Here is a 12,350-nt window from a genome sequence, read left to right on the forward strand (position 1 = left end):
ATTGGGTGGTGGAGTGGAGGCACTATTCGGTGGTGGAGTGGAGGCACTATTGGGTGGTGGAGTGGGTGCACTATTGGGTTGGGGAGTGGAGGCACTATTGGGTGGTGGAGTGGAGGCACTATTGGGTGGGGGAGTGGAGGCACTATTGGGTGGGGGAGTGGAGGCACTATTGGGTGGTGGAGTGAAGGCACTATTGGGTGGTGGAGTGAAGGCACTATTGGGTGGTGGAGTGGGGGCACTATTGGGTGGTGGAGTGGAGGCACTATTCGGTGGTGGAGTGGAGGCACTATTGGGTGGTGGAGTGGGTGCACTATTGGGTGGTGGAGTGGGGGCACTATTGGGTGGTGGAGTGAAGGCACTATTCGGTGGTGGAGTGAAGGCACTATTGGGTGGTGGAGTGGGGGCACTATTGGGTGGTGGAGTGGGGGCACTATTGGGTGGTGGAGTGGAGGCACTATTGGGTGGGGGAGTGGGGGCACTATTGGGTGGTGGAGTGGGGGAACTATTAGGTGGTGGAGTGGGGGCACTATTGGGTGGTGGAGTGGAGGCACTATTGGGTGGTGGAGTGGGGGCACTATTGGGTGGTGGAGGGGGGCACTATTGGGTGGTGGAGTGGAGGCACTATTGGGTGGGGGAGTGGGGGAACTATTGGGTGGTGGAGTGGGGGAACTATTGGGTGGTGGAGTGGGGGCACTATTGGGTGGTGGAGTGGAGGCACTATTGGGTGGTGGAGTGGGGGAACTAATGGGTGGTGGAGTGGGGGTACTATTGGGTGGTGGAGTGGAGGCACTATTGGGTGGGGAGTGGGGGCACTATTGGGTGGGGGAGTGGAGGCACTATTGCGTGGGGGAGTGGAGGCACTATTGCGTGGGGGAGTGGAGGCACTATTGGGTGGGGGAGTGGAGGCACTATTGGGTGGGGGAGTGGAGGCACTATTGGGTGGGGGAGTGGAGGCACTATTGGGTGGGGGAGTGGAGGAACTATTGGGTGGGGGAGTGGAGGCACTATTGGGTGGGGGAGTGGAGGCACTATTGGGTGGGGGAGTGGAGGCACTATTGGGTGGGGGAGTGGGGGCACTATTGGGTGGGGGATTGGGGGCACTATTGGGTGGGGGAGTGGAGGCACTATTGGGTGGGGGAGTGGAGGCACTATTGGGTGGGGGAGTGGAGGCACTATTGGGTGGGGGAGTGGAGGAACTATTGGGTGGGGGAGTGGAGGCACTATTGGGTGGGGGAGTGGAGGCACTATTGGGTGGGGGAGTGGAGGCACTATTGGGTGGGGGAGTGGGGGCACTATTGGGTGGGGGAGTGGGGGCACTATTGGGTGGGGGAGTGGGGGCACTATTGGGTGGGGGAGTGGGGGCACTATTGGGTGGGGGAGTGGGGGCACTATTGGGTGGGGGAGTGGGGGAACTATTGGGTGGGGGAGTGGGGGAACTAATGGGTGGGGGAGTGGAGGGACTATTGGGTGGGGGAGTGGAGGCACTATTGGGTAGTGGAGTGGGGGCACTATTGCGTGGGGGAGTGGGGGCACTATTGGGTGGGGGAGTGGGGGCACTATTGGGTGGGGGAGTGGAGGGACTATTGGGTGGAGGAGTGGGGGCACTATTGGGTGGGGGAGTGGAGGGACGATTGGGTGGGGGAGTGGAGGCACTATTGGGTGGTGGAGTGGGGACACTATCGGGTAGTGGAGTGGGGGCACTATCGGGTGGGGGAGTGGAGGCACTATCGGGTGGGGGAGTGGGGGAACTATTGGGTGGGGGAGTGGGGGCACTATTGGGTGGGGGAGTGGAGGGACTATTGGGTGGAGGAGTGGAGGCACTATTGGGTGGGGGAGTGGGGGCACTATTGGGTGGGGGAGTGGGGGCACTATTGGGTGGAGTGGAGGGACTATTGGGTGGAGGAGTGGAGGCACTATTGGGTGGGGGAGTGGAGGCACTATTGGGTGGGGGAGTGGAGGCACTATTGGGTGGGGGAGTGGAGGCACTATTGGGTGGGGGAGTGGGGGCACTATTGGGTGGGGAGTGGGGGCACTATTGGGTGGGGAGTGGGGGCACTATTGGGTGGAGTGGGGGCACTATTGGGTGGTGGAGTGGGGGCACTATTGGGTGGTGGAGTGAAGGCACCATTGGGTGGTGGAGTGAAGGCACCATTGGGTGGTGGAGTGGAGGCACTATTGGGTTGTGGAGTGGGGGCACTATTGGGTGGGGGAGTGGAGGGACTATTGGGTGGTGGAGTGGAGGCACTATTGGGTGGGGGAGTGAAGGCACTATTGGGTGGTGGAGTAGAGGCACTATTGGGTGGTGGAGTGAAGGCACTATTCGGTGGTGGAGTGGAGGCACTATTGGGTGGTGGAGTGGGGGCACTATTGGGTGGTGGAGTGAAGGCACTATTCGGTGGTGGAGTGAAGGCACTATTGGGTGGTGGAGTGGAGGCACTATTCAGTGGTGGAGTGAAGGCACTATTGGGTGGTGGAGTGGGGGCACTATTGGGTGGTGGAGTGAAGGCACTATTCGGTGGTGGAGTGAAGGCACTATTGGGTGGTGGAGTGGGGGCACTATTGGGTGGTGGAGTGAAGGCACTATTGGGTGGGGGAGTGGAGGCACTATTGGGTGGTGGAGTGGAGGCACTATTGGGTGGGGGAGTGGAGGCACTATTGGGTGGTGGAGTGAGGGCACTATTGGGTGGAGTGGGGGCACTATTGGGTGGTGGAGTGGGGGCACTATTGGGTGGGGGAGTGGAGGGACTATTGGGTGGAGGAGTGGAGGCACTATTGGGTGGAGTGGGGGCACTATTGGGTGGTGGAGTGGGGGCACTCTTGGGTGGTGGAGTGGGGGCACTCTTGGGTGGTGGAGTGAAGGCACCATTGGGTGGTGGAGTGAAGGCACCATTGGGTGGTGGAGTGAAGGCACTATTGGGTTGTGGAGTGGGGGCACTATTCGGTGGTGGAGTGAAGGCACTATTCGGTGGTGGAGTGAAGACACTATTCGGTGGTGGAGTGAAGGCACTATTGGGTGGTGGAGTGGGGGAACTATTGGGTGGTGGAGTGAAGGCACTATTGGGTGGGGGAAGATAGGGGGGGGTGGGGGAAGATAGGGGGGGGGGGACAGTTGGGTAGGGGACTGAATCATCATAGATTACATGTTCACACATAACAAACTTCAACCTCGAACAATCAGAACGTCTCAACGTCATCTTCGTCGTCATCTTCATGGTCGTCATCTTCATCGTCGTCATCTTCATCGTCGTCATCTTCATCGTCATCTTCATCTTGTCTACGGAAACTAGAGCTAAAAACAATTCTGTATCTTCGATCGGAGCTGCATGACCACAAACACACCTTGCACACCGACGCACAGATCATAGTTCATACCTGTGCAAACACAGGTAACCTACAATTTCTGTGGACACCGCTGTACCCCTGTATCCGCCTTACTTTGCGGTACCTATCAAGTTCCACTTTAAACCGTTCACTACCTCCTTGTCCTGCGGGGCCGCCATCCCACAAACACCAATGCATAGTTCAACGAAAAGCTGTTTCCAAGAATTTTTTTTGATATTTTATTGAGTATAACACTTTAAACATCGTACTTGTTCATCACGGGTTTATGAAAACAAATTGTACTATACTATATATCTGCTATAAAATATAACGGCTCCTCACCTGCATGTTTCACCGGCCGCCGCCATCTTCATTTTTTAACCGCCAATATCGATCAAAAGAGGAATTTACATTAATTATAACGATATTTTTCGTGCAAAAGTATCTTCTTACATGAATACTGACAATAAATGACCAAATACCCTTCGAACATCCTGAAAATACTGAGAAGCTGGAATTCATAAATATAACTGAAAAATTGGATATCAAAGGCTCTGCCACTAACTACATTAATTAGGCTGCTAAGCACCGCACAAAGACCGAAATACATAAAAAGGACTATCATCAACAAACTAAAATACGCAATTTGGTGTCTGTCTTTCTGTGTCTGTCTGTTTCATTGAATGTTTTTTAAACGCGATACATTCGATCGTTAAATTTGTCCAATCACAACCAAACTTGACATGGGGGACGAAGGGTCACACCATAGAGTGAGTAGAGGGTATGGCTGACGCCTCTCTCACTTACAAGGTTATTTTCACCTTGGACAAACTCCGTATTGAGGTGTATATCCGTATCAAGGTGAGCACAAAGCGTCCCTCCCTCCCTTTATATATGGGATCGTTTCTCTGTATACAACTTTAACATTGGGACTGAAAACACGTTTCTCGGGTTCTACTGGACGATGTCGGCTGCAAATTTCAGAAGTAAATACTTTGTACATCGATGTTCCAAATTTCAGCAACGTCTGTTTCGGCATTGTCATGGAAGTACAGCTCATACATATGCTAATGAGGGAATGATGACGCGTTCCTGTGAATACGTTAAGTGTGGTGCTGCGCGCACACGACTCAATTGCCAGAGAGGTAGGCCACAACGCGTTTGTTATAACAAAGAGTCCTTATATTATTCCAAAGCTCGGACTGCAGCACTGGGCGGGCTCGAGCTTAGAGCCCGCATATATGTGCCGAGACCACGCCTAATCCCCGGGCATGGCCGATCGGTCGAAGGGCGGGGCATGTGCCTTCGATCCCCGCCTGGGCGCTCGCGCCACCCACTGGTGCGCGGAATTATTGCCCCTTAGGCCCGCGCCCGCCACAACGTCATAATAAAATAGTTCCATCATCATCATGGGGCTCTCGGAGGATCGACGTAATCTTTGACACGGCGAGTTAGGTGAAGATTACACGTTGAGTGGAGAACAGTCGTCTAGTCCAGGGGTTCTTAACCTGTGCCTGTGGTCCATGGACCCCTGTGGGGTCCGTGGATGGGCTTCAGGGGGTCCGTGAACCAGGCGCATAAAAATTATTTAAAATTCATTTTCGCGAGCTTTTTATAAAAAGTTTTTTTTTTTTGTCTATGTACAGGATGTTATGTTGTGGCGGACACAATGCCAGCGGGTAATAATTCCACGCTCCAGTGGGTGGCGCGAGCGACCGGGCGTGGAAGCACGGCTCGGGCCACGCCCGGAGCAAAGGCGTCACGAGGCGCAGGATGGAACTGAAATACATGCCCTGCCTTTCGGCCGACCGGCCACGCCCGAGGGCAAGGCGTGGCCTCAGGGCATATATGCGGGCTCGAAAGTTGAGCCCGCCCAGTGCTTACGTGCGAGCATAGAATAAAGTGTTTTGGTTTGTACAACGCGTTGTGGCCTACCTTCTTGGCAAACGAGTTGTGTGTGCATAGCACCACACTGGTGACCCTGACTGGTTCAGCCGTAGCTGACCCCTGAACGCGCCATGGCTACCAACGCTGTCGCCGTTAAACTCCCAGAGTTCTGGGAAGCACAGGCCGACGTTTGGTTTGTGCAGGCCGAAGCCCAATTCCAGCTCCGGAGCATCACGGCGGACGACACCATGTACTTTCACGTGGTCACCGCCCTCGGGCCCGGCACTGCCGCCCACGTCATGTCCATCCTTCGGCGCCCGCCGGGCGCCCACAAGTATGCGGGGCTCAAACGACTTCTCCTCGCCACGTTCGGGCTCACGGAGGCCGACCGCGCCGACCGCCTCCTTGACCTTCCAGCCCTCGGCGACACACGACCGTCCATTCGGATGGATTATATGTTGTCCCTTCTTGGAGACCAGCGCCCGGATTTCCTTTTCCGAGCGCTTTTCCTCCGCCAGCTACCTGCGCAGGTGCGGCTCGCGCTGGCCGGTTCGGCCATAATGGAACCCCGCGCCCTGGCCAGAGAGGCGGACAAATTTTTCGCGGCCTGCGACACGCGGCCGACGTATGGCACTGCCGTAGTGGATCCCGGTGCGGCAGTTTCAGCGCCGCACACACGGCCGATGCATAGCGCTGCCGTACTGGATCCCGGTGCGGAGGCTTCAGTGCCGCGCCCCCTCGTGGCTGCTGCTACACCCCGTCCACCACTGCCGTCACGACCGACGCGGCAGCCACCACCGGGGCAAACCTGGTGTTATTATCATGCCAGGTTCGGCCGCAAGGCTAGGGCGTGCCGCCCGCCGTGCTCTTTCGACGGTTCGGGAAACGACCGGGCCGGCGCTCACTTGCGGCCATGAGCGTCGGCCATTCCGGCAGCCTCCTGTTCATCACAGACACCTCTTCTGGTCGCCGTTTTCTGTGCGACACTGGAGCGCAGGTAAGCGTCCTCCCTGCCTCCGCGTCCGACAAGCAAGCCGCGGGCCGGGACCCCGCCTTGCTCGCCGCCAACGGAACTCCCATCCGCACATTCGGGAAGCGTTGCCTCTCGCTGCGCTTTGGGGGACAGCGCTTCCAATGGTCTTTTGTCACCGCCAGCGTGCCAATGGCCCTGCTCGGTGCGGACTTGCTTTGTGCGCATGGGCTGTTGGTGGACGTTAAGCGTCGACGCCTCGTCCAGGCCGAAACCTGTAGCTCGCTCGCTTGTTTGCTGAGTGGCTCACCGAGCGGCTTACCAAGCGGTTTGCTGAGCGGTTCCGTCCCGGCGAGGTTGGTCTGTACGCTTCCGGCAGCGGACGAGTTTACCCGCCTCCTCGCCAGTTTCCCGGCACTCATGCGGCCCACCTTTTCAGCGGTGGCCATCAAACACGGGGTGGAATACCATATTCCCACCGTCGGACCACCGGTCTACGCCCAGGCACGCCGCCTCGACCCAACGAAGCTCGCCGTTGCGAAAGCGGAGTTCACCACGCTGGAGCGGCTGGGCATCGTCCGGCGCTCCAACACCACATGGGCCTCACCTCTGCACATTGTGCCCAAGCCTGGCGGCGGATGGCGGCCGTGCGGTGACTACCACCGGCTCAACGACGCCACCACCCCCGACCGCTACCCGGTCCCGCATATTCAGGACTTTTCCGCCCGGTTGGCGAAAACGACCTTTTTCTCCAAGGTGGACCTCATCCGGGGCTACCACCAGGTCCCCGTACAACCAGAAGACGTACTGAAGATGGCCGTTATAACACCTTTCGGCCCCTTCGAGTTCTTGCGGATGCCTTTTGGGTTGAAAAATGCGGCCCAGGCGTTCCAGCGGCTCATGGACAGCGTCTTGCGTGACTTGTCCTTCGTCTACGTCTACCTGGACGACATCCTAGTCGCGAGCGCGTCCCGGGAGGAGCACCTGCTCCATCTCCGCACGCTCTTCGAACGCCTGGGCCAGCATGGCCTGATAATCAACCCCGCGAAGTGCCGGTTCGGCGTCACCGTCATCGACTTCTTGGGGCACCGCATCACCAGGCACGGGGCCGTCCCTTTACCGGCCAAGGTGGAGGCGGTCAGGAGTTTTCCGCGCCCCCGCACGATCAAGGGGCTCCAGGAATTCCTGGGCATGGTGAATTTTTATCACCGCTTCGTGCCCCGCGTCGCCCAGCTCCTGCGCCCCTGCACTAGGCCCTCCGGGGGAAGCCGGGCAAAGGTGATATCGCCTGGACGGAGCCGATGGACGCGGCATTTGCGGGCGCGAAGCTGGCCTTGGCCAACGCCACCATGCTGGTGCACCTGGCGCCCGATGCACCAATCGCCCTTACCACCGACGCGTCGGACTACGCGGTGGGCGCGGTGCACGAGCAGTGGGTGAATGGTGCTTGGCAGCCGCTGGCGTCTTTATTCGGCAGCTCCGCCCGCACGAACGCCGGAACAGCACCTTCGACCGCGAGCTGCTCGGGCTCCACCTGGCGGTCCGACACTTCCGCCATCTTCTCGAGGGCCACCCGTTCACGGCCTTCGTCGGTCACAAGCCCCTTGTTTTCGCGATGGCCAAGGTCGCCGAACCGTGGTCACCCCGGCAGCAGCGTCACCTCTCTGCCGTGTCCGAATACACGACGGACATCCGACACGTCGTGGGTAAGGACAACCCGGTGGCGGATTGCCTTTCCCGGTCCGTCGCACACGCGGTCCACCTCGGGATCGACTATGCCCGGATGGCGGCGGACCAGACCGCTGACCCCGGCGTCCAGGCCTTTCGGACCGCCGTCACGGGCCTCCGCGTCACCGAGGTACCGTTCGACGTCGCGGGCACTGCCCTCTTGTGCAACGTCTCCCTCGGCCGGCCTCGCCCCATCGTGCCCGCTGGCTGGCAGCGCCCGGTTTTTGACGCCATCCACGGCCTGTCCCAACCGGGCACGAAGGCATAGCACCACAATGTACTTATTAATGCTTACTGAAGACTAGTAGATCTGTAAGGTTGGTTGAAATGGGATGATACTGATTGTACAGTCAGGTAACATACAGTCGTCATCGTCGTCAAGTTATGACTTCCAGAATAGTTCCCGTCGATAGAAATTGAAGAAAATGTTCCCTGCCCCAGATTTTAGCGCCGCTAGACCTCGTGTTTACAGTTTGGTATCGTCGTTTGCACGACCGGCAGAAATGTGCAAACACCTGGAAACATTGCAGAACTCTTTCGAAGATTACTTCTGCTCAGATGACCTTAAAGTTGAAACATGGATTCGTAATCCTTTCCTTGCTGATATAAACTGTGTTAATGATGCAGACCTTGCCAAAGATGACCTCATTGACCTGAGGACAAAGGAAATGACATGACATGAGTTCAACTCGAAGAGTCTTGGAGAATGTTGGTGTTCCTTGACACAAGCCCACCCTCGTCTGGCAAAGCGAGCTGTGGGACCTCTGATTCCGTTTGCAACCACGTATCTTTGCGAGTCAGGATTTTCAGCACTTGTTACCATCAAAACGTAAAGTAGAAATCGATTGGATGTCAAACATGACATGCGTGTTGCCTTGTCAAAGACCACTCCCCAATTTCATCTTCTTATTGAAGCCAAACAACAGCAGCCTTCTCACTGAAATGTACTTTTGAGCAGAATTGAAGTTTATTTTTTGTTTAATTTGCACAATTTGGATATATTTCATTTTATTCAGGGAATGGTCATTGATTTTTGCTTGAAAAAAGTGAGATATATTCTTTGTAAAGATGGTTTTTTTATTCACAATTTTTAGATTGATTATGACGGTATGTGAAGGAAATACTTTTCCTATGCAATAAAATTTATTCATTGTATGCAAAATATTGTATGCATTGTATGCAAAAGTGTTTATGTGCTTATGTGCATTTTTCTGGTGAGGGGTTCGTAGCTTTCACCAGATTCTCAAAGGGGTCCATGACACAAAAAAGGTAAAGAACCCCTGTCAGTGGTTTACTGAAAGACTCTAGTATTAACGGAACAGTGAACACCCCTCAAGACTGGACTTGAACATTGTCATGGAAACGCATTGACTGGTGCAGGAATCAGGCCTGAGAACGTTGTCATGGATATGCATTAACTGGTGCAAGAAGCCTGAGAACGTTGTCATGGATACGCATTAACTGGTGCAGGAAGGCTAAGAACGTTGTCATGGATACGCATTAACTGGTGCAGGAAGCCTGAGAACGTTGTCATGGATACGCATTAACTGGTGCAGGAAGCAGGCCTGAGAACGTCGTCATGGAAACGCATTAACTGGTGCAGGAAGCAGGCCTCAGAACGTTGTCATGGAAACCTGTTCGAGGGTGTTCCTGTTCGAGGGTGTTATTATTGGGCGAGGTTTTACGTTTTTCCGCAGCTGTCCACGCTCTCACGCTTTCGAAGTTAAGTAATTGTTCCCATTTGTATTTTCGTCAAAACTGCATTTATTTTATGGTGTGTGTACCGACAGTGGGTCCCCAGGAAGATTCTCGGTGTAAATCTTTCATACCTGCATAGAAAATCGTGTTAATTCGTGTCCTGTCTTTGGAGGCCTTGTACCATGTCCTACCTTGAGGCTTTGTTTTTATCTCAGCGGTCCGTCGAGTTGTGCTCCAATAACTTTCGTTCTCTGTTTTCCCAGTCTTTTCACCCCATAGCCGACTTCCTTGTTTAAAATCTCAACTAAAAAAAAAAAAAAAAAAAACCCCCAAAAAAACATTTCCTTCTCTGTTCTTATTCGTTGTTCTTATTCGTTTATTCGTTGTTCTTATTCATTTATTCGTTATGCTTATTCGTTCATTCGTTCTTCGACCACGTGTTTCTCCCCCATTTCCCCAGATAGTTTTCACTGTTAAACTTTAAAATGTTTAAACTTTCCCCTGAAGTACTGTATTCTGTCGTATATTATAACATCTTTTTCTTCTGCTTCTTTAAAAGGATGCGTTCAACTTGCTCACCAAATCTATTCATCCCAAAAAAAAATTCCATCTCTTACAGTTCCTCTTTTCTACATTCCCAAAACTTACCTGCACTCCACCCCCCTCCAGCGTCCTGACACGTATTTTTAACTCGAAGGCCACAAGAAACTCATTTTGCAATAAATGTTCGTTTCCCATTAATCGTACACTTTCCAAAATCCAATCTCACCCCTCCCCTCCAAATCTTCCCCATCACCCCTCCCCTCCTAAACTTCCCCATCACCCCTCCCCTCCAAATCTTCCCCATCACCCCTCCCCTCAAAATATTCCCCATCACCCATCCCTTTCAAATCTTCCCCCTTGCCCCTCCCCTCCAAATCCTCCCCATCACCCATCCCTTTCAAATCTCCCCCCTTGCCCCTCCCTCCTAAACTCCCCCCACACCCCTCCCCTCCAAGATTCCCCCTCACCCCTCCCCTCCAAATCTCCCCCATCTCCCATCCCTTTCAAATCCCTCCCCTTGTCCCTTCCCTCCTGAACTTCCCCCTAACCCCTCCCCTCATAAACTCCCTCCTCGCCCCTCCCCTTCAAATCTCCCCACCCTCATTTCTTCTCCATTTCCCCCCTCTCACTCCTCCTCCTCAAAGCGTCCTCCCTGCTTCTTCCCCCTTCCAACTCTCACCTCCATCTCCCCCAACCTTCTGCCTCGCTCTGCCCCCTCCTCAATTAACACCTCATTGTGCCTCACCCAATCACCATCAAACCTTTTGTCCGCCCCATTCTTCCTTTTCTCCGAGCTATTCTGAAATCTCTGACACACCTTCAACAGCTCTCCCTACCTCTTCCTCCTCTTCCAAATCTTACCCTACCCCTCCTCCCCCCTGTTCTGTAATTGATGCTCCCCCTTCCTCTACATTAACGGTATGGACCTCAAACATCCGGGGCCTTCGTTCAAACTTAACTGATCTCTCCATACAGGTTGCTTCTGACAAACCAGACGTGATCTGCTTAACAGAAACTTTCCTCCTTCATGATGTCTCTGATTCCTTAGTATCTCTCCCAGGTTACTCCCTCCTCCAGTATGATAGACCTGAGCCTCGTCCTGGAGGTGGGGTTGCTATCTTGATCAAAAACATTCTTTCTCGCTCGCCCTGCACTGCCCTCTCTCCTCACCCTGCACTGCCCTCTCTCCTCACCCCCAGGAATACCTCTGGCTACGGCTTCCCCTTCGCTCCCACCTTTTGTTCATATGTGTGTTGTACCATTCATATGTGTGTTCATATGTGTTATATGTGTGTGTGGCATGCGCAAGATTGGAGGTCACTTCTCTTCAAAGCTGTCCATGCGCGCACGCTTTCGAAGTTAAGTAATTTTTCACAATTGTGTTTTTGTCGAAACTGTATCTTTCTTTCGGTGTATGTACCTATTGGTGTGTCTTTAATAGGATTCTCGGTGTTAGTTTTTCATACCTGTGTACAGAATTGTCGGTTAGTTCGTGTCGCATATTCTGAGGCCTAGTGCAGTCGGCTACCATGTCCGACCTTGGCTTGAGGCTTTGTTTTTGTCTCAGCGGTTCTTCGATCGCGCTGCAATTACTTTCGGTCTCTGTTTTTCCCGGTCTTTTCACCCCATATTTCCTTGTTTTAAAATCTCCTCAAAAAAAAAAAAACCAAAAAAATATTTCCTTCTCTGTTCTTATCCGTTTGTTCGTTCTTATTTGTTCGTTCGTTCTTCGACCACGTTGTTCGTGATCACGTGATCACGTTGTTAAAAAATGTTTAATCTGTCCCCTGAAGAACTGTATTCTGTCGTATACTATAACACCTCTTTCTTCTTCTTCTAAAAAAGGATGCTTTCGACTTGCTCACCAAATCTATTCATTCCAAAAAAAAATTCCATCTCTTACAGTGCCTCTTTCATACATTCCCTAAACTCTCCAGCACTCCACCCATCCTTCAGCGTCCTCAAACGTATTTTTGACTCGAAGGTCTCAAGAAACTCATTTTGCAATAAATGCTCGTTTCCCATTAATCGTACACTTTTCAAAATCCAATCTCACCCCTCCCCTCCAAATCATCCCCATCACCCCTCCCCTCCAAATCTTCCCCATCACCCCTTCCCTCCAAATCTTCCCCATCACCCCTTCCCTCCAAATCTTCCCCATCACCCCTCCCATTCAAAACTTCCCCATCACCCCTCCCCTCTA

The 12,350-nt window shown here is 53.7% G+C and overlaps 1 protein-coding gene across 2 annotated transcripts in view; it reads right to left on the bottom strand.

The window, feature by feature from the left end:
* LOC137416913 (nucleoporin NUP188) overlaps positions 1–3,710 on the bottom strand; it is a 182,123-nt gene extending 178,413 nt beyond the window's left edge. For both annotated transcript variants that reach the window (XM_078767875.1, XM_078767876.1), the window contains exon 1: positions 3,664–3,710. In XM_078767875.1, coding sequence (XP_078624001.1) covers positions 3,664–3,695 — 32 coding nt within the window. In that variant the 5' untranslated portion in view covers positions 3,696–3,710. The remainder of the gene's footprint in view (positions 1–3,663) is intronic.
* Positions 3,711–12,350: the final 8,640 nt, after the last annotated feature.

Source organism: Myxine glutinosa, chromosome 13 (assembly GCF_964187855.1).
Source record: "Myxine glutinosa chromosome 13, kmMyxGlut1.1, whole genome shotgun sequence".
Classification (NCBI taxonomy): Eukaryota; Metazoa; Chordata; class Myxini; order Myxiniformes; family Myxinidae; genus Myxine; species Myxine glutinosa.